Below are 21,660 nucleotides of genomic sequence, written 5' to 3'. Positions count from 1 at the left end.
CTAAAAATTCTTGAGATTTATGTTCTTTGGTTTATTGTAGTTGAATAACATAAACAGACCAGGGTAGAGGACATGTTTGCAATTGTAAAGTCACTGACACAGTAGTTTACTTTCAGCCTAAAGAGAATATTGTTTTCTTGGTGATGCTTTATCGTATAGGTTCTGCATTTTGTTGAAGCAAAGGATCATTGACACATTTTTTACTAAGCATCTCCCTTTATTACATGTCATGTAATAATGGTTTCCTTTGTAAATAAGAAGCACAGTCTTTGGGCCACCATCTGTAGTATAGAATGTTACAAATACAGGTGGCAGAGAACAAAGGATGTTAAACCTGAAAAAGAGACCATGGTGGGATTTGGAAAAAATACTTACTAGATTGTAGAACATGCTTCTTTTTATGCTGTATATGATATGGGCTAAGCAACAGACAGGTATAATTACTTGAGGTATGGTATTCATTGGGTTTTAATGCAGAACATTGCAAATCCTGGTAATAATCACATTTCAAGAGTTTTATTTATTGTTCCCATAATAAGATGGGGAAATACTCAGCTCCCTTATGGGAACAGGACTTTTTATTGTCTAGGATAACTAGGATAAATCTTTTTTATCTCCACATAGGTATGAGAAACTTGGTAAAAAAATATGAGCCACCCAGATCTGAAGAAGTTGCTATTCTGAAACAGAAGTTGGAGAGATGTCACTCTGCTGAGCTTGCTCTTAACGTAATTACGTAAGTAGATGGGAGTGTTATTCATATTTATGAAACATGCAAAATGCGGGACTACTTTATTATATACTAGCTCTCGTTGCAAAGCATGGCTTAGCATAGAACTTAAAATTGGTAGATCTCACTCGTTGGTTTCAGTGGTAACTCACAGAAATGAGAGTGATACAGAGAAGTAAAGAAATGTTGACTTGAATAAGTCAAAGTATTGTAGCACTGATTATATTCTTTTCACATTGATTTTGAAATGTGCTTAGACCAAGGGTTGGCAAACTCTGGCCCACAGGCCAAATGTGAACTACTACTTTATTTTGTTTGTTTTAGAAAGACTTGTGCTGGAACAGAGACATAACAGTTAGTTTGCATACTCTGTGGCTCTTTTCACGCTGCAGCAGGAGTTGGGTAGTTGTGACACAAACGGACTGTATGGCCTATGAGGTGTAAAATATTTACTATTTGACCATATAAAGAAATTTATCAGCCTCTGGATCAGACCACTGAACTGGTAATCTACCCTTCTAGCTAGGTAACTGAATGGTCCATAATCCAAAATTTCTAATTGCCAGAGTACCTCTTACTCCATCTAAGTTTCTATGTGCTTTTTGTACTATGTCAAGGAAATACTGCATCTCTGTGAGTACTTGGGAGGGGGCTTTTCAGACTGTCTAAAAAGGACTTTTTTTTTTTTAATCCAGGATAAAATGCAACAAATAACAAATTACTAGAATGAAATAGACAAAATACAAGCTGAAATTTTATTAGATTTCAGTAGTCAGAAAATTAATTGATGGAATTGCTCTAAAATTTCCTAAACACAGTCTGTTTCTGTACTTTACCTTATTGCAAACTGAAAATGGTTCATGGCTGGTCCGTGGACCACGCTGACAGGCACTACTTTAAGACAAAATAATTTGTTTTCTGAGTCTTTAAAATCCCTTATCTTTCTTTTTCACTACACACTTAACTATATTGTCATTACTAAAGTCAGTACAGGTAAACCAAAGTTCTCTTTGACCAAAACCCAAATCCAGCTGTGACCTCAGAGGTAGTATCTAGTTGGTTTACAGTTGCCAGTCTTTTCTCTGCCTGTGTGTATGTGTGTATGAAGTAAGTCGTTTTTTCTCTTTCTTAATACTTTCATACATATTGTACAACTTTTATGGTATCAGTCTGTAACTCTTGCCAGTCTGGGTGAGAAAACAGTTATCACATTATTACTGTATTTTAATTTGTATTTCCCCTATTACTATGAGGCATGGATGTTTCCAGTTTAACAGGCATTTGTATTTCTTCTTCTGTATTGCCTGCTTACAATCTTTCTGCAGTTTTTGGTGTTACTTTCCTGATTTGTAGTTCTTTATATATTTTATATACTTGTTTTTTCCTATATATCCTACAGCTGTTTTCTTGTTTCTTTTACCTTATGGTATCCAGGAGATTTGTGTTCTGTTTAATGCTTTTACATTTGAATACCTTTTCTTAACCTAAAATTAATATTTATTTTGCTTTGTGTTCAGCAGTTAAAAATTTAAAATTATTTGTGAATTGTGAGGTACACATCTCATAATACTAACTTTTTTTCAAATAAAAATTCAGAATTTTCCTGTTAAACATTCATTGTAGATTAAATTCCTGTATATACGTCGTTGTTTTTTGCCTATCTGCCCTGATCATTGATGCAATTAATTCTTTCTAATACACACTTTAGATTACTTTAGCTTTTATATCATAGTGTTTTGATGAAAACTGGGACAAGGGCCCCATACTTTATTCTTTCAGATTCTTTTTGCTATTTTTGCAGTCTTGCACATCAGTTACACTTGACAGGTTCCATGAGAAATTTTATTAGGATTTTAGTTCGAATTGCATTGAACGTAAAGATTAATTTGAAAGATAATGTCTTCCTCTCCATAATTCATCTCTTTCCATCTACTGCACCTTATTTTATAGTTTCTGTTGCCAGTTTTAGATTACTTATTGATGGCTGCTCAATTACAGGAAGAAGAGGAAAGGCTATGAAGATGATGATTATGTCTCAAAGAAACCCAAACATGAAGAGGTATGCTCTCCAAAGGTAAATTTTAATTTATTCTTCTTGTAGAATGGTCTGACTATACTGTTAAGATTTTATTTTTCCAGAATGCAAGCATTACAGAAGTGTGGGGTTTGAAGCCTTCATTTTTGTTTTTTGCATCCTTCTTTTATGTATATTGTCTTGTTATTATGGGACTTTTCTCACTTCTTACCCTGTACTGAAGCGGTATGATAGTTAATTGATGAAGAATCCTTCCTACGGTTATAACATGCTAAATTTCTGCTCTGTTTTTGACTCTCCAAGGATTCTTCTCTTACCTTTTTCAAAAATATTGCACCTTACATGTCAGATATACAGTAAGGTCACAATTGTAACCTTTACTCCTGTCAATTGGTGTAGTCTTGTGAGACCAAGCCATATTACTGTTAAGATTGAACTATTACAGATTTTCCTGGTTTATTACCTTCCTGTAATCAGAGTAAAGGGAGAAAATTTTCCAGAAAGGTAAGGAGGTAAACAGTGCTGTTATGCTTCAGTATATTGTTATTCTTACTACGTTTTTTTTCCTTCTTAGGAAGAATGGACTGATGATGACCTGGTAGATTCTCTCTAACCATTTGAAATTGACTTTCCAATGCTAACTAACCAACAGAAGGATGAAGCAGGTCTGGCATTTAACTTTATTGAAAAATGAAATAATGTGAAGGCATCAAATATATTAAACTTGCTTAACTTTTCGATTTGTTATTTAAATTTTGTGTTTTTTTTTTCCCCTTTCAGGATAGCTTTATGTGAATTAAAACCTCTGAAAGGAGCCAGAATAGCACCTGGTTTAGATAGTCTTGCCCCATCACGACTAGTATCAAATCAGTCTTTCTACAGTAGTCAAAGCTGTAATTAATTTGCCTATATTTTAAGCAGCAAACCTTTTTTTTTTTTTTTTTAGGAAAAAAGGCCACAATACAATAAAACCGAGTAATTAGTTTTAAACATGCTAGTTTTTTTGCCCTCTAGAAACCTTTACAAATGCCTTCTCAAATGTCATTGTGATATACTTAGCTTTGTTGTATGTAACTTAACTACAAAATGCACTTCAACTGTTAAGTGCTTCAAGTGAAACTGTGAAAGCTAGTTACCCAGGGTAATCATAATTAGTATTTGTCCTCAGTTAGTTGCCTGAAAACATTACCAGATAAAGTCTAAAGAAGAAATCAAATAAACACGCAGTCTGTCTTGAATAGTGCTCTAGATAAAAAGATTAAGTTGCTGTAGGTCAGCAGATAGTTGCAAATTGTATATTCAGCTACAAGACTAACACATTACTCAGGTGAATCCATATAAATCGGTGTTACAGTTAACTTACCAAATATGTTTAAGAAATCAGATTGAAGTGAGTTGATATAAAATGTAACTGCTATGGTACTAAAACACTTGGGTATGGATCTTGGCTGTCTATTTCACTTCGTGACTGGTCAAGTTCTAAAGCTCTCTGCCAGTTTCCCAAGGTGCAAACAAGGAAAATAATGCCTACTTTTCCCTGGATTAATGGGACTAGTGCTGGCATATACTAAGTGTTCAATAAGTGTTGCATATTAATAGCATTTGTTCAGATATTTAATTGTGATCTTATTCGGTTTCTAAGTTGGAACCAAATTATGACATGTCTGTTTAATTTTTTCTAGAAAACTGGGTTGCAGGAATTCTGAGAAACTCTGTAGCCCTGTAAATCTGAGTTTGATGGATACACAGCTGTTCTCAGTGTCAGTGCATCCCAGGCTGCACTTAGCATTAGAACGTAGGTACCATTTTAATTCCATCTCAGTATGTGAGGGCAGTATGTACTATATGTATATCCTAATAATTCTTTACATTTCAGGTTTGAAGTTTTTGATTTAGTTCCTTCTCATTGTGGAATGAGGAATGAAATTAATGAAGTATGATTTTACAAACATGGACTGGAAGAAGCCAAAGTTGACAATCTTCCAGTGCAGTCCAGGTTAAGTAGCAATGCTGCTAGCCTCTAGGCAGCATTGCAGAGTGTTCATAATTTATCTTGTTTCTCTTTTAAGTCCCTAAGCTTTGGTATCAGAGCAAGGTCCACATTTTTTTTTAATAATTTTTTATTGTTATGAGTCTCCTACCAGCCCCATTAAAAAAAGTTTGAGTTTTTATTTCATGTTACTGCTAGGAGTACAAAGGTAAATGACACATTTCCTATTCCAGCTTAAGAGATAAAAATGGCATTAAAATATAAAAGGCAGAAGAGGAAATTTCAGCCTGGGGAATGGTGGATGATTGATAGGTCAATGTGGCTGAAGACTGAGGGGTTATTAGTGGGGGAGGATTAAGTTGCCTAGCACTAGAATTTGGACCTCTTTGGATAGTGTTGAAATGTTTTTGGAGCTGTCACTGGTCCATATCCCTTCCGCTCTAGCCTTTATCCCGTAACTCAAATGGGCTACTGCCATAGTAGTCCAGCTGTAAAGCAGGAGTGAGGGAAAAGTAAAGTAATGGGAACTGACACCAAGGGAAAGTAGCACAGGAGAGCAGACTGGGTGTTGGTTTGGCTTTGAACATCACTGTTCACCTGTCTCCACAGAAGTAACAGCCTCTAAGAGCTTAAAACTTTGCTATGCATCAATCTTCTAAATCCCTGATTTTTTTTTTTACTGTAGAAAATGCTTTTCTGCCATGTACTTTTTTGCATGCCTTCTCTCTCTGCATAATTATGGGAGGGAAGGAATTGATACTTTTCTTCTCCCTGGGCCTTGCTCTGGTACTAAATTTGAACTGCCCCCCCCCCCCCCCCCGAGGAGGAGGAAAATAATGAAATTGAATGCTTAGCTGTATTTAGACAGGAGTAATCAATTATTCAGGATATCCCTTGGCTTTATTTTAACTTAAACCCTTGTGAATACCTCACAAAAATACATATACAGAAGCAAATAAAACTATACAAACTAAATATGCAGCAGATAGAACAAGTAGTCAGAAGTTCAAAGATGGGTAGCTGTGTAAAAAAATCAATTTGGAAATGAGTACTTTCAACAAAAGCATTCCAGATATTTTTAGACACATAAAGTAAATCGATAGTCTATAGAATGGATGAATGGGTAACATGCATTGATCAGTACGACCAATAATATTTATTGAATTCAAACTATTTACTGTTGTAAACATTTAACGAAAGCATCATGAGATCTAAATACAGTCTTTGACAATTCCAACAAAATAAGTGGTATGTTTAAAAAATAAAGCTGATGAGCAGTAGATCCATTCTATATATTTTCTTTCAACAGTTCCAGCAAGAGAAATAGCACAGTATTTTTAAAAAGTATACAGCAAAGATTGTTCCTATTATAGTGGCAGACTCTGGAAACTGTAAATAGAAATAGTCACCGAACAGTCAAACGGTCGTATTCCTAATCAGGAGGAAGTTAAAGTCAGCAATCCAGTTATACTCAATTGTCAACAGAATCCTTTTTCTTGTCAGTTGATTTCATAGTTCTTTTTCCAAGACAGCAAAACTTTGGCAATTGAATGTATTGAAAATATACTTTCCAAGTTCAAGGTTTATAGTCATAGCATTTTGTTGTGTGAAAGGTGATCTGTACACCAAGGCTCAGTCAGAAGTTGGTAAAGATTGATTCCATATGTGGAAAAAGTGCAAATTTCCTGCACAGATAGCTTACAAAGCTGCTGGCACATTTATTCACCAGCAGAATCTTGGATTTTTGTTTGCATAGCTCACACATCACTGGAATGTGGAAAGGTGTGCTATTTTTTGGCAAGAGCAAAGGAGACATTATACTGATATGAATTACCGTGTTGGGCATGCTGAATCCAAGCAGGATACTTGGGCGAAGGCTGCTACCTGACATCGTTAGTTTTTGTATACTGGTTTTGTTTTTGTTGAAGCAGTTCTGTTATAGCCAGAAGCTTTTTCAGTACATGCTAAACAAGGAAAAACAGTATGAAAATAATAAATGAAGGAAAGTTCAGTCAGAAGTTTCAGGAAACCTAGATTTTGTAAAAAGAATGTTTCTATTCAGTCCTTGACTCAATATTTTTGGTCAGGATACAATTTTTGTACACTAAATAGAATTTCCATTTATTTGCCATTTTCATATCTGCTTAGCCCCATAAGATCATGGAAGAAATAGGACTACACTGGGCCTAAAATTAATTAGGCCAAATTCTCCAATAAGAATTTCATTTTTTAATTTAAGGCAAATCATAACAAACAAACTCAGCCCCAGTGTAGCTGGAAGGCATTATATATACCGTGGACACGTAAGTAGGCCAGTGGCACATATTCTGCCTAAGCTGCTAAACTGATTGGAAGCTTAATGAGCCAGAAGGTTATCTAAACTTGAGGGTTTTAGAATCTCTGGTTGAAGAAAACTCAGAATCCATAAACACAATGCTTTAATTTTAATGTCTTCTACAAGGCCCTTGCCAAATGGTTGGCCAGTACAGTGACAGTATTCAGGAGGAGCTTATTAGAAATGACAGTTTTCAAGGCCACACTCCAGAATCTCTGAATCTGGAGTTGGCCATGCGCTGCGTACGTGAGATAAGCCACATCACTACTGACTTCATAATTCAGTTGCCATTTTCACACATCACTGAAGTGTGTAACACCACCGTTTTTTTCAGTATGCAGTATGCAAAATATGTCAGTATACATAATTTTAGCCTGGGTCCATTATTTCTCTGCCGAGATCTTTGGGGAGGAGGATTCTGATTCTTAAAAATACAACTGATAAAGTATCAATGTTGACCATAATTCAGCTACTTACCTCTCAGTCTTATGCTGACATTCTGCTTAAGTACTAATCAAACATCACTGTTAATGAAGGCTGGCAAAAACCTACCTGCTGCGCACCACGTTCGTTGCTGAGCGTTCGCAATTCATCTGAATGGGCCACACAAATCTCATGCAGTGCTGCTAAATCACGGGACAGGTCAGTTCTAGAATGCTCTGTAGTGTCCGGAAGTTCAGGTACATTCTTTAAGAGAATAAAACTGCATTTAGAAATACAAATCTTTATAGTCACTTCTGAAAATATCCTAATTGCTTATAGCAAACAGAATTCTTAACATAATGTTCTCTTAAATTTCTTTTAAGAATCTAAGATGCTGGGCGCCTGGGTGGCTCAGTTGGTTAAGCGACTGCCTTTGGCTCAGGTCATGATCCTGGAGTCCCGGGATCGAGTCCCACATTGGGCTCCCTGCTCAGCGGGGAGTCTGCTTCTCCCTCTGACTCTCCCCCCTCTCATGCTCTCTCTCTCTTTCAAATAAATAAATAAAATCTTTAAAAAAAAAATCTAAGATGCTATGTATCATTCAGTGCTATTTATTTCTGGTAAAACAAAGGTTCTATGACCTCAGTATTCACATCAAATCCAGGTTCCAATTTTCTTACAAAGCATGGCAGAATACTACACAGTATTACTGTTACTCTAAATAAGTAGGCTTCCTAAATTCTTAAAGCATTTTGGGTTTTTTTGATCTGGCACATAGACCAAAAAAACAAAACAGTGTAACTGCTAATCTGGATTAAATGCAAGCTAAACTTAAAATTCTTCCACTCTCTCAGACTCAGTTTCATTATTTAGCTGCTATAGTTTGTCCAAATTTATCAGTATACATAAAAGTTACACTATGGAAGTGTGAGGAGAACCTGTCAGGCTTATAATTATCTGTGGACTCTGTCCAAAACACTTGGTGGAATGATCAGTTTTACTTATGGTTTCTTCAGGTAAGGTTCATTAAATAAACTTTGTACTTTATTAGCAGTAAATACTAACATTAGTTTGAGCCTCAGAATAAAATTCAGCATGGACGCAGATTGCTGGTAGTCTTGAATAAATCTACTCTTCTCCCTAATGGTGAGAATTAGTTTGCTGTACATTCCTAAAAACTGCAAAACGCTCAGTTTTCTATGGCATGAAACAACTGAAATATAGTTCATTCTTGTTAATTTAACTCAGTTATCCATTCATTCAGTGAATGAAGGATTATAGAGGTAAAACACTACAGTATTTGCCTTCAGAGAACTTGTAGTGTCTCTAGAAGACAGGGATAAACCGATCAGAGCAACACCGATATCAAAGATACGCAGAGGATACTCAGGAAGTGGAAGAAAAGGTATTTGAGTCAGGTTTGGTGCTCATCAAAGCCCTTCTGAAGGAGGTATTTGAAGTGAGTCTTGAAAGAAGGATTCGACTTAGGTGGTAAAGGAATGCAGGGACGTGAGGAGGCAGGAAGAGTAGTAGAATATGGGGAATTCTAAGCAGTTTAAAAGACTACATTGTGAGGCATAACTAGGAAAGTGGTAAGAAAGCTGGACTGTAGATAGCCGTGACTATGGAAAATAAATGGAGTCCTAACCATGAATCTGAAGAATCTAAAAACCTAGAAATAATAGCTTAAGTTAAAGCTTGGTGGCTTTAAATATTGGATGATTTTCACAGTTCTTTAAACAATACTATAGAAAAATTATTTTCAATCGCTGACCCAACTGTGGTTTTGGTAATAAGAAATATTTTTATCTCCTAAACGTCCCTGAGTTCATATATAAGAAACATGGACATTTCGCATTTGCCCCTGTATTTCTCACTTTTATTCTAAGTATGGATCTGTGTTGTAAATAACTTCTTTCACAATGGTTTTTACCCCTGAGGTAGCAAAGTAGGGGCCCTCAGGAAGTGCTGGTTAGTTTCACTGCACACTGCTGTGGTTGTGGTTTTAACTGGATCTGAATACATTAAGGCAGAACATGGACACCTCAGTCTCCTACCCTAGCATTCCCTAATGCCATAAACCTGGCTAAACTGATAACCTTTTTGATAAACCTTTGTTTTATATATGAACTGAATTACTAATATATTTTACATTAATCCATTATCTGTAAATCTACAACAAGAAAATTCAACTTTACTAAGAAATACAGGATCATAGGGAATTTTTTTTATTTATATATACCATTTCTATTAATTTTATAATCACTATTTGTAAAGGCCCAAATAAGACATTGGTAGTCCCACTGAATGAAGTATAATACTAAATCCATGTATTTTGTTCCTAGTAAAGCCCCAAGAACACTCTGTATAGTCCATTTACTTATTTAACCTGGTCAGATCTGGGTCATCCACCTTGTTTCAAGTCCCACACACTAGCAGCTAAGTAAAAGCAGCAACAGAATATCACAGTAAGGAGATGGAACAGCTAAAAGAATAATGAAAAACAAGACAGAAACTAAAAAATAACACAAGCAGTACAAAAGCCACAATAGTGAGTACTTGGTATGAACCATTTAGCGTAAGAATAAATGTTTATAATCAATTTGTTTATGAAGGGAGACAAAAATAGGCATTTTTTTTTTTTCTTAAGTGGAGCCCAGTGTGGGGCCTGAACTCACGAGCCTGAGATCAGGAGTCAAGGAGGCTTAACCAACTGAGCCACCCAGGTGCCCGTTTTGTTTTAAAGTTCTGGATAAGAAAGTTGTTGCTTAAATGAGTTAACTCTCAGCTATATTAAATTTAGGTCTCAAAGTACTTGAAAAATTATATACATACCCCAAGTTCATCTAAAAACATGATCATACGATGTTTGTTACTTTTGATAAATGGATTGACACCTTCCATATACGGCTCCTAAAAGTATAAAAACAAAACATTTACCATATGCATCAAAACAAACACCTATAACCACCACATATGTAGCAAGGATTCTTACAAATCTAATTATATCCATCAATAGTAATACATGTTCACAAGAATTAATTTAATCATACAAATTTTCCTTCTAATAAAAGTAGACAGCTATACCGAAGAACTGGAATATTTTCATGAAAGAGTAAGAAATTCTGGATGAAAAGAAAACCCAGAGCACCAACCATGAGTGGCTGAAAATCCATAAATAACTTGACTCCCTAAAAACATTACTGATAACCTACTGTTGACCAGAAGCCTTACTGATAACATAAACAGTCGATTGACACATATTTTGTATGTTACATGTGTTCTATTCTGTATTATTACAATAGAGTACACTAGAGAAAAGAAATTATTAAAATCATAGGAGAAAATATATTTACAACAGTAAAAACCATAAGTGGACCCGTGTAGTTTGAACCTGTGTGTCAAGGGTCAACTGTAATTCATTTAAAAATAAACATGGGCCCAACCCAGAGGTTAGAATCTAGCAGAAAATATAAGTAATTAAAATACGGTGTGCAAAAGACTGCAACAGCAATACGTATTACTCACAACCTGCCTCACTATTCAGATAATTCAAAAGCTAAGCCATACTATACTATAAACTGCTCTTCATACTAAAATATTAAGCCTATTTGAAAATGTGCTATGTTGTAAAACAGAAAATGTTTAATATTAACACAAGCTCTTTTACAGTCAATAAAAGATGACAAAGACCTCATCAATCAATTCCAAAGAAACAGACATGAAAAAAATCAAAGAAACATTATGCCTAGCAGGCTGGCAAAAATTAAACAAAATAATACTGAGTTTTGGCAAGGCTCTGGGAAGCAAAAAGTCCTATTTAGGAATTTTGCTCCAAATTAGTTTAAGGAAATAACTGGACAATTTTGAAAGGAAATATATATAGATACTTGTTATAGCAGTATTTGTTAACAGTGATAAGTTGGCAGTCATCTAAATATTGAGTAGAAGAGTACTTAACAGCTACATGATGACATAATAATTAAGAATAATAAAATAGTTACGTTTCCAGGCAAGAAGTTTCTTCAATATTGACAATCAGGCAACACAGTATGATCACTACCAGAATATTAACAATCCTTATCGTTAGGTAGTGGGATCACATATGGGTGTTTTAAGAACTTGTCCAAGTTATTTACAGCAAATGTTTATGGTGAAATAAATAATAAAACGGACTCGAGTACATTTAAAAATATTCTTACTAATTTTTATATTTAAGAGTAGGAGAATTTGATGCAAGGGTGCCTGGGTGGCTCAGTTGGTTAAGCAACTGCCTTCGGCTCAGGTCATGATCCTGGAGTCCCGGGATAGAGTCCCGCATCGGGCTCCCTGCTCAGCGGAGAGTCTGCTGCTCCCTCTGACCCCTCCCCCCTCTCATGCTCTCTAATAAATAAAATCTTTAAAAAGAAAAAAAAGTAGAATTTGAGTATATTGGAAATAGAAAATACAGTTTCCTATACTCACTAAAACAGTGGTTTTAAAAATTTCATTAAAATTTAAAATTTAAAAATATTTTTAAAAGGCACACATACCAACAAAAATATAACTATGAAATAGTTTATGAAATAGACACTACTGAAAACTATAATACTCTGTGGTTTTATCATCTCCAGGTTTCATTTGTAAGCGACATTTAAAGTATCAAAATGTTTTTACCTTAGCTCCAAATTCCACAAGATTTGCTAAGTTCTGCACAGATTTAGCCACTAATATCAGTGTTCTTGCAGCAATAGGAGACGGGGAATCTGTAAGAGAGAATTGGGCTTAGGTAATGACACTAACTCCAAAGGCATTTTCAGGTAAAGCAGTATAAAGTTAGCACTTTAATATTTCTTTACTGCTAAAACTACTGACATTCTTAGAAATGATATGACCTGTATAATTCAAGAAAACCTGAGTTAAAGGGGGAAAGTTAAATACACTTATCAATACTTCTAGTTTGTGAAAAGGGTGCTGCTGCCAGACTCAGCAATTCTCTACCGGTTGATATTTCACAATACCTTAAAGCTTTATCTTTATCGCTAAAAAGACTGTCACTCCACACACTTGCTTCATGACAGTTCACAAAGCTAATTTCAACCCCCTCAGGTTAGTAGTTTGCAATCTGAGCAATTCCCTACTACTCCCAACCTCCAATGACTACAAAAAAATCACTTTAAAGTGATTAAGTCTGGGGCTTATGCTTTATATTGAGGGGGGAAAAAAAACAATAGAATATTATAAACTATAATAAAGATTGGTCAAGAAACATTTCCCTATAGAATATGCATAGTAGGGTGTAAATGAAAATCATATGCAACTATTACATATAAGCCTTAAAACAATTATTTAACAGTAAAAATGTATAGGTAAGTTTATCTGACTGCCTAATTTTAGACAGTACTCTGTGTATCTTAAGCTGCTGAACTGTAAATGAGTACTGCCTTAGTGGTTTGGAGGCCAACATTCAGATAAATCTCTCCAGAATTCTAAACCCTTAATTCTTAATAAAAACATAGATTTAACTATTTTGGTACCAATAGAAGATAATGACAGAGATGTGATGACTATACTATATATAATAAGGTAAAACTTAAGATTTAGTCCAAAGTATTTTTAAATACAACTTTGAGCTTCTAATTATTAAAAGAAAAATGGTTCAGGTTCCTTCTGTTAATAACGGCTCATTATTACATTTGTAGTCACAAATATCACTGTTCTTTCTTTAAAAGATGCCTATGACATCTGAAAGTCCTTGCATAATGGACATATGGGCAATAAGTAAAACCAAATCTGGTTTGTTGGAGTTTAAACTAGCCAATTAACATTATCTAACTGGTAACAAACCTCTCCATCTCTAATGGCCCACAGTTAAGTATTCACAGAGCACCTACTGCAACTGTAGTTATCATTTTAATTTGATCTTAAAATACAACTTGCAGTGTAGTGACAGGGTCTAGCCTGGGCTAAAAGCACACAGAAACCTCTACCGAACTGAAAAAGCCAGGTTGTAGACTGGAAAAAGTCATTATCATAATGAGACTTTGAGACACAGGTAGGAATGGGGGAAAAGTGGTATGTGTCTAATCATGCCACCTCAGGCTTCAGATACTAGATGGAAAGAAAAGAAGCAAAACAGAAAGAGAAGGTAAAGTAGCAAAAGGAAGGAAGAAGAAAAGGTGCTTTGGAATGTTTTATATCAAGTCTTAGAACTGGATAATAAAAAATCAGATGTAAAAGAAAAAAAGAAGAAAAAAAGAACCTTACCAAATAATACCAAATTATATTTTAATTCCAAAATTTTATCAAAAGCTGATTACCTGAGATGATATTAAACATCCGTGGATTCAGGATGGCAGGACAGATAAGTCGAAGAAAAACAAAACCACTGAATAGGAGGGAAATTTTTTTTTTTAGAAAACTATATATGTTACATAAAAATAATAAAAATTTTACTACTTGTAGAACCATGAACTTTGAACTGATGTAAAGAAGCCCAAACACAGCTTCAAGAAAATAGTAAGCTAAAGTATCTTACTTTAAGAACATGTATCTGCTTCATACACTACTTGCTTTTCCCAAATTTGGAATTTTCAGTTTGGGAAGATTTAAATTATATCTGTAACATTTATGGTCTTGGCAACTCTTTGTTCTAATACACTTACTTTGAGGACGCGGTAGCCTTAGGAACACTAAGAATTTCTGAAATACTATAGGAGTATAAAAAAACCTTTTTATGGAGACACAGGCCTGTATGGTCCTAAAACTCACATTCTCTCATTCCTTATTTAAATAGAATAGCCTAATAAAGTCTGTTATAAATCAAGTTGATTATACTGATATTGCTGATGAATCCTAAAAATAAGAATCCATTCTACTGAGAAAAGTGACTTCTTGATAAATGAAAATGTATACAACTGAATGCTATAAAGATTTTATGGCAAAAAAGAAAAAGATCTCACCTTTCGCCTTCTCCATTACAGACGATAAACAAACTTTTATCATTTACTTTCCAACCTAATGACGGTTTGCTACTTTTTGGACTCTTAGAAAATGATTGTTACTTCTCATATAGCATTTATTGCAATTATAATACACAATTATCAGCTCTTTAAATATCTCTTTTAAACTAATCTGTGAAGAATCTTGCATAAATTTTGCTTGAAAACATTTTGATACATGTTAATCTGAAATATAACCTACCAACACTTAATCACAAAAGAATTTCAGTATGCAAATCTACTTTCTGTGGATTTTTAGAAGTGATTTTAAATGTAAAAGGGATAGTAGGTACCTACATATATTTAAAAGCTTACTAGTAGGGAAAGAAATCATCACCTTGGGCATAAATGCCCCTTAAAAAGCCTGTAGTGTCAGACAATTCACACAGCAGAAATTCCTGCTGTGTTTGATTAACAGTTATACTCGTTGGAAAGTTTACAGAGGCTTTAATTTACATCACACACAAAACTGTGCTGAAACTTAGGCTGCTAATTCTAAGTCCTCTCAGTCACTACTAAAGCAAAGAAATATAGAATCTACAGTTCTTTAGTACTTATGTTCTATCATTACTAACCAAGAGAAATTTTATCTACAAAAAGAGTAGAAGCCTCTTTCCAAAACTTAGGTTGCGGGCAGATTGACACACATTTTTCACAACTAATTGTATGGTATTAGTGTCTTTAGTGGTTGTCTAATTTTTTTTAATGGGATATAACATGACTGGCAGTATGTATTCTACATATAATATTATTAGTAGACCGCTATATTTTCTGATGCTTTTGCACTGAATTTCCAGTTGTGTTCAGCGCGTTGGGGTGTACTTTAACAAAAGCCTACAAAAGTGTTAAGAGATCTGACTGGATCTTAAGAAGGCTGGCCTTTAGTTCTGCCTTAGTACAACCTTTCTGTAGAACCTTAAGCAAACAATTTTAACATCTACAGATCTGCTTCCTCATTGGAAAAATAAGTTAAAATAGTGATAATGAAGGTACCTGTATACAAGGTACAACATTCTGTGACTTGCCAAAGCAATTCCTCCTAATTACTGCACAGCGAGCACACTGAAACCCAACTTCAGAACTAGAGGCTCTGGCTGGAAATGAGCCCAGGGTCACAGACTGCTACAAACCCATCACTCAGTCAATTGTTGCTCTTCCTTCTTAGCAGCACATCAATCCCACTTTCACTCCTCCCACTCTCCCCCCCTTCGCTCTTCTTTCTGTCTCTGTATGGATGTATGTGCATATATGCACGTAGGTAACGTATTGTGTATATGAAGAGTACTATATAAAGTTAGCTACAGATTTTGCTGGTTATGTAACTTTTAACCTCATTCTTTCTATAAGATAAAAATTCCCAATAGTTAACTGATTATACATGAGTGCTCCGGTTTTTAGAAAACACACAAGGTAGATAAATATCTCTTAGTAAACTAAAGTTAATGTTTAGTAGCCATCTGAGTAGAAAATACTCAACAGGGTTCTGACATAAAAGTAAAAGAAAAAACTCTTGAATTATATATACTGTTACTCTTCAAATTTCCACACCCACTAGACTATCCATGCACGCTATCCATAGGGATTTAGCAAGTGGATTGATGAGCCTTACCTAACAACTCTTGTTCTCATGGTGGTATTTGTGGGCCACTTGTGCTGGACAGATTTCTGTAAACACCCATAAATATATCGCAGTGTCCTGCCAAAACAACACAATCATCTCAATACATAAAGCAAGGAAAAGAAATGCTGATCTCATTGCAGCCAAAAGCTTAATTTGCCAAATATTCATTTTAATGCAACTGGCTCCGACCCCCAAAAAGTACTCTGCTACAAGCAGTGAAGGATACATTTGACAAGAGATAAGGAAAACAAATTGTTTTCATCATCAATTCATTTAATCAATACTTTACTTTTACTTTGGTAGAAATCTTACCATTTTTACAATGCTTCTGTCTTAATGAAAAATAAAAAAAAGTACTGGAATGAGGATACAAAGGAAATACTAAGCTCAGATTCCAGGGAGATGGATTTTTTTTTTTTTTTAAGATTTTATTTATTTGACAGAGACACAGCGAGAGAGAGAACACAAGCAGGGGGAGTGGGAGAGGGAGAAGCAGGCTTCCCGCCGAGCAGGGAGCCCGATGCGGGGCTCGATCCCAGGACCCTGGGATCCTGACCTGAGCCGAAGGCAGACGCTTAACGACTGAGCCACCGAGGCGCCCCAGGGAGATGGATTTTGACTTATGATAACTTCTACCTGAATAAGTGAGTTCACTTAAACTAAAAGCCATTAAGCAGGTACTAACTGTCTGGTATGTTTAACCAAGATATTTATGATCTCCTCAAATCTGAGATTATGTCTCTATTCATTACCCAAGTTACTGTGTAAACCAGACATGTTAGCCTGTGTAAAAACATAATTTAGTATTTATTTTAATGTAAATATTATATATACCACTGTGGTTTCTTCAAGTCACTCTTTTGCCTTAAGCAAAATTCACCTTGGAAGATTGAAAAACCCTTTTTCAGAGTAAAAAACATTAATTAGGACAGTGGAAAAGCTTACACATTTTAGAAATACAAATTTTTCAAAATGCAGATACACAATTTCTTGTCAAATTAAAATTTCACCACTTACGGTGGAAGTATTTCTGAAGCCATGAATATTTTCTCCACAAGCTCTGAAAGTATGTTCAATAGGTGTGCTAAATTAGTGTTCACATCTTCATTTTTTTCTAACTTTGATGGACTTAACTAAGAGAAGGAATAAATTAACATAAATGCATCTCGGCAATTATAAATGCAAATTAATCAAGGTTATCAAACAGTTGTTTTCAAGGTTCTCTTTTTCCATTTTTCAATCTTTTAGTCTTGGGGGTGGATATAAATGGGAATTTTTAAGTAGTTTGCTCTGTGGAACTCATTTACCATTAATTTCCAATTACTCAACTGTACAAAAAGCAGTGATTATTCAGCACATTTCATTTGCTCTGGGATTAATACCAGTGTTAAAGCTCTCTCTTATTCATTTGCCATGCTTTACCATAGATTTTTACAGCCACAGAAAATGGATTAGACTTTGTTTTTAAAATAGTATTCTCAACTAGAAGACAAAAATCCAGCTTTAATGATCACATATACACAAATAATAACAAATATACTAGGAGTATTTAAATGAGAATAATGATCACCATGTATTATAAAATCTATCTTTAATTGTATTTATTGGGAAAAAAATACTGATTAAAGTAGAAAGGCTTTTCTGAATGCTATAGACAGAATAATGAACCTTTCTCAAGGTTCACTGAACCTTGAAATCTAAGAATTCTGATCTAGAATCAGTGGAGTAGATTCATCTGTGTAAGTCTGAATTCCCTAGCCTGATCTAGTACCCACAGACTCTCTGTAGACTTGCTTGGTTTCTGTATCCTTTTCAGTTGGGCCAACTATGGCATTACCCCAGGTTTTCAACACTAAATCTTCAATTTCTTCCCTTTAGGTTAATTAGTAAAAACTGACAACTGTAGTGCAAAATTAACATTTGACAGCTCCCAATGTACATTATCAAAAGCAATTCCTTGTTTTATTAATTTTCTATCAGATCTAAAAAACGTATTTCATAACTTCCTTCTGTAGTTGCTCTACCTTCAAAATAAAATGAGAGAAGAGCCATGTGAGATTCCACTCTTTCTCTTAATGGTTTATTATGCATTTACACTGAAACCTTAATAATCCTAAAGGGATGTTTTTATTTGCTTTTGAATGGATTATGTTCTACTTTTTTACCCCCAAAACCTTCAAGATACCCCTGGCTATTATCAGGAAGTGCTTCATAGACCTTAACTGGGTTATACAACCAAAGTCTCCAGCAAAAACTTCAATTTATGTAATGTACACTTTTTGAAAGCAGCATACCGTATCATTAGCAAATCATTAGTACAGTAGGATAAATGAGAAAGTACTTTCATTAATTTCTGGTGCAATTTGAGGTTTTTAATCTCAAAGTGCATCTTTTTTAAAAAGTCTTAACATTTTGTCTATTTTTCTAAATGTATTACAAAACGTGTAAATGCCCTGATGAATAATTTTAGAAAGCTAATATATTTTCCTTATAATGTAATTAGCTATAAAGCATCACCTATTAAAATATGTTCTTTGCTGAAATACTTAAAACATGAAATTCGTACCTCGCAAGACTGCTTGCTTTCCATTATCTTTAAGATAGAGTCTTTCAAAGCATGATGAACAAATTGTGTAGCAGTGGCTTTCATATACTGCTCCATCAAGGTGCTTGCAAGTGTTGTGGCTCGAAATAGAGTAGTGGCTTCATCTACATAAATATTTATATTAAAAGATTATTTATATAAAAGATTGTACTAATGTGAAACCAGATTAGAAATTAAATGAATTCATTTTTCCCTCAACCATTATAGCCATTTAAGTATGCTTATTTATATGCAGCACTGAAGTATTGATTATAATGACATCCTATATTTCTATAAACATCTCTTCAAAGGACTTTATTCATTAAATCAACAGGAGATGTTGACACTGGCATATTCGTAAGAAAAAACAAAGGCTTAGAATGGTTATATGACTTATTAAGACCAAAGAGCCAGTGAGTCCCAAAAATAAGATCAGAATTCAGCTTTGCTATCCACTGAGCCCACACTTTAGAAATGCTGAGTTAATTTCCAAATAAGAATATAACGCAGTGGTATAAATCATGGGGGTCATTCTGTAATGTATAAAAATACCAAATCACTGTGATACATACCTGAAACTAACAGGATATTGTATATCAAATATACTTCCAATTTTTTTAAATGCAGAAAATGAAAAAAAAAAAAACTACCACCACAAAATCCCAGTATAAATTATTACCTTAAAAAATGGCTATTAATGACCTAAAAAACACACATATTGCCAAAAAAAGACAATCTCAGTATAATATCTGGACCATCACTTTATCTTTCCTGACAAATCTGTCTTTTATATTTTCTGTGATTAGGAGGAAATAGTTTTAGCTTTTATAGTTTATTGGGGAACCTAGAAGCAAGCACTATTACTAAGCCAAAGTGCTAGCTGAAAAGGGTTTAACTGTGACAAATTTGTAAGCGTTACAAAGCACTTGTGTGTCCAGCTCAATTGCCTGGGAACTACCTATCTATAAAAGCTAGAAATAAAATGTAGCTGTCACCTAACTTTTGTGCAGTGAATTAGTAAATGAGAGAATATGGTAGGTACGCCAAACTATTCTTAATAATCAAGCACCATGAGCCATTGATAGGGATAAAGAAGTCACTTTCTTATGGCTTCTAACGGAATAATTTGCCATGACAGAAACTGCCAAATGTTAGTCAGCACAAGAATCAGAACTGACATTCCAACTTTAACTTTTAATGAAGGAAAAACAGTAACTTAATTTCCAAGTATTTTTTTTAAGGTATCACACCAAGACATTCGTACTTTACCTTCCATGCTTATTTCTCTGTCATTTAGTGTACATAACAACAATGATTCAAGCTTTTCATGAAGAAAAATCCTTAGCAGGATGCTAGCCAGTAGTGTTCGGTCCTGTCCACATACATGTGATAAAGCATAGACTACATGAAGCTCCTTTTGCAGTATAAGCTAAAAATGACATCAAGAAAGATTACTGAAAGTACACAGCATTAATCATTCTCAATGAGATGAACAGGAATTCTCTTACATTCTTCTATTTAGAAATATGTTCTATTGAGTACATTTATTAAAAACAGAATGAGTTTATAGCCTACATATTTATACTCTCTTAAGACCAACATCATACTACTGCAAGGCTTTTCAACCTTCTATGCCCATCACTGGTGCATTAAGCTATGACATTACTATGTTTAACTTAATTGATCTTTTGTTTAAATGTTTAATGTTAATTCCATAAAAAATAATTAGACTGGTAAATAACTTAATACCTCTTTAAATTCACTGTACTCTTCTTCTGGCATGATTTTTTCCATAGAATATCGTGCTCGGACACGCAGAGATCCTGGTTCAATACCTTTTAATGGTATATGGGAGCTGAGCAAAAACCATTCATCTGTGGCATGCCCTTTCTGTAACCGGCTCAACTGGCAGCGCATAAATACTTTGATAGAAAAACACCAATGATTACTGTCTAAAAAGAAGACACTATTATTCGTCATACCAGTAAATTTTCCTGACATTTTGTCTTCTCCATAGTGTTAAATGCTTTAAAGGAGTTTTCAGTAGTAACACAAATTCAATACTTGATACTTCATTCATTTACTCAATGCCTATTTTGTGCCAGACTATGGTAGGCAGGGACATGGGATACAGACATGATTAAGACATGGTCTCTGACTTGCATGGAGGTCATAGTAAGGCAAGAAATCAGTCATGGCACAGTGTGGTAAGTGCTGTTAATAGTCATTAATGCTACTGAAGTACAGAGAAAGAATATGTAATTCAGCCCGTGGAAAAATCCATTCCAAACAGGTAATCCTTAAACTGACATTTAACAGGATGTGGAGGTGTAGCTAAGTAGAAAGGCAGAGAACAAGAAAGAGAGCACAGTCCAAAGAAGGTATGGTGGGCACTTTTAAAATCCATGGATTGCTTAAGAGCTCTAAGAAGGCTGGTATATCTAGAGAGGATACCAAAGATACCAAAGATGAGCTAGGAGAGCAACAGGGTGGAGGAGTGGATCAGGAAAGGGCCTTTCTTCTGTATTTACGATGGGTTTGGATTTTATCTTAAAAGTTATGGGGAACCACTAAAAAAATGTTAAACATTTACATAGTATAGAAGCAGAATATTTTGTAAGGAAAATTCAGGCTTTGATCTATCTTAATGCATATCACTTCTTTCCCTAAGCCTTTTAAGAAGGTATTAACCTAATTCACTCTGATGTGAACTGCTAAATCCCACTGCCACCTTTTTCAGCAACAGGCTGGGAGAAGGTGCGCTACTGAGAACAAGAATGGAAAAGGTTTACCAGAAATGAATAAACAGTGGACTAATTTAAAGGAAGTTTTAATAGAGTGCTTTTATCCACTTATATAAAACTATACGAAAACAGGAAAAACCTAAAAAGTACAAAGAAGGGCTAGTGGAAGCACCACAGAAAGATGGCCACTTTCACTGTTCTCTTGTTGTTCCTGTCCA

The 21,660-nt window shown here is 34.7% G+C and overlaps 2 protein-coding genes across 8 annotated transcripts in view; one reads left to right on the top strand and one right to left on the bottom strand.

Moving 5' to 3' along the window:
- The window catches only part of CCNH (cyclin H), a 38,154-nt gene that overhangs the window by 15,732 nt on the left and 762 nt on the right, over window positions 1-21,660 (top strand). The window contains exons 7-11 of one of the 7 annotated variants that reach the window (XR_004820101.1): window positions 625-736; window positions 2,729-2,804; window positions 3,340-3,430; window positions 4,448-4,560; window positions 20,495-20,534. Coding sequence is in view for 3 of the 7 variants with exons in the window: in XM_027606318.2 (XP_027462119.1) it covers window positions 625-736; window positions 2,729-2,804; window positions 3,340-3,378 (227 nt within the window). In the remaining 4 variants the exon portion in view is untranslated. Of the gene's footprint in view, window positions 1-624; window positions 737-2,728; window positions 2,805-3,339; window positions 3,506-4,447; window positions 4,561-4,641; window positions 5,502-20,494; window positions 20,535-21,660 lie in introns of those variants that run through there. The other 6 variants (XR_003522190.2, XR_003522188.2, XR_003522189.2 and 3 more) reach the window with 6 other exon arrangements.
- RASA1 (RAS p21 protein activator 1) overlaps window positions 5,637-21,660 on the bottom strand; it is a 103,896-nt gene continuing 87,872 nt past the window's right edge. Inside the window, exons 16-25 of the mRNA XM_027606317.2 lie at window positions 20,448-20,620; window positions 19,968-20,127; window positions 18,681-18,823; window positions 17,132-17,247; window positions 16,103-16,189; window positions 13,813-13,880; window positions 12,170-12,258; window positions 10,349-10,426; window positions 7,643-7,777; window positions 5,637-6,719 (exon numbers count right to left, since the gene is read on the bottom strand). Coding sequence (XP_027462118.1) covers window positions 6,636-6,719; window positions 7,643-7,777; window positions 10,349-10,426; window positions 12,170-12,258; window positions 13,813-13,880; window positions 16,103-16,189; window positions 17,132-17,247; window positions 18,681-18,823; window positions 19,968-20,127; window positions 20,448-20,620 — 1,133 coding nt within the window. The 3' untranslated portion in view covers window positions 5,637-6,635. The remainder of the gene's footprint in view (window positions 6,720-7,642; window positions 7,778-10,348; window positions 10,427-12,169; window positions 12,259-13,812; window positions 13,881-16,102; window positions 16,190-17,131; window positions 17,248-18,680; window positions 18,824-19,967; window positions 20,128-20,447; window positions 20,621-21,660) is intronic.

This window comes from Zalophus californianus, chromosome 5 (assembly GCF_009762305.2).
Source record: "Zalophus californianus isolate mZalCal1 chromosome 5, mZalCal1.pri.v2, whole genome shotgun sequence".
NCBI classification, from domain to species: domain Eukaryota; kingdom Metazoa; phylum Chordata; class Mammalia; order Carnivora; family Otariidae; genus Zalophus; species Zalophus californianus.
Note: the sequence above shows the minus strand (reverse complement) of the source record. Positions and strands in the feature narration are given on the sequence as shown.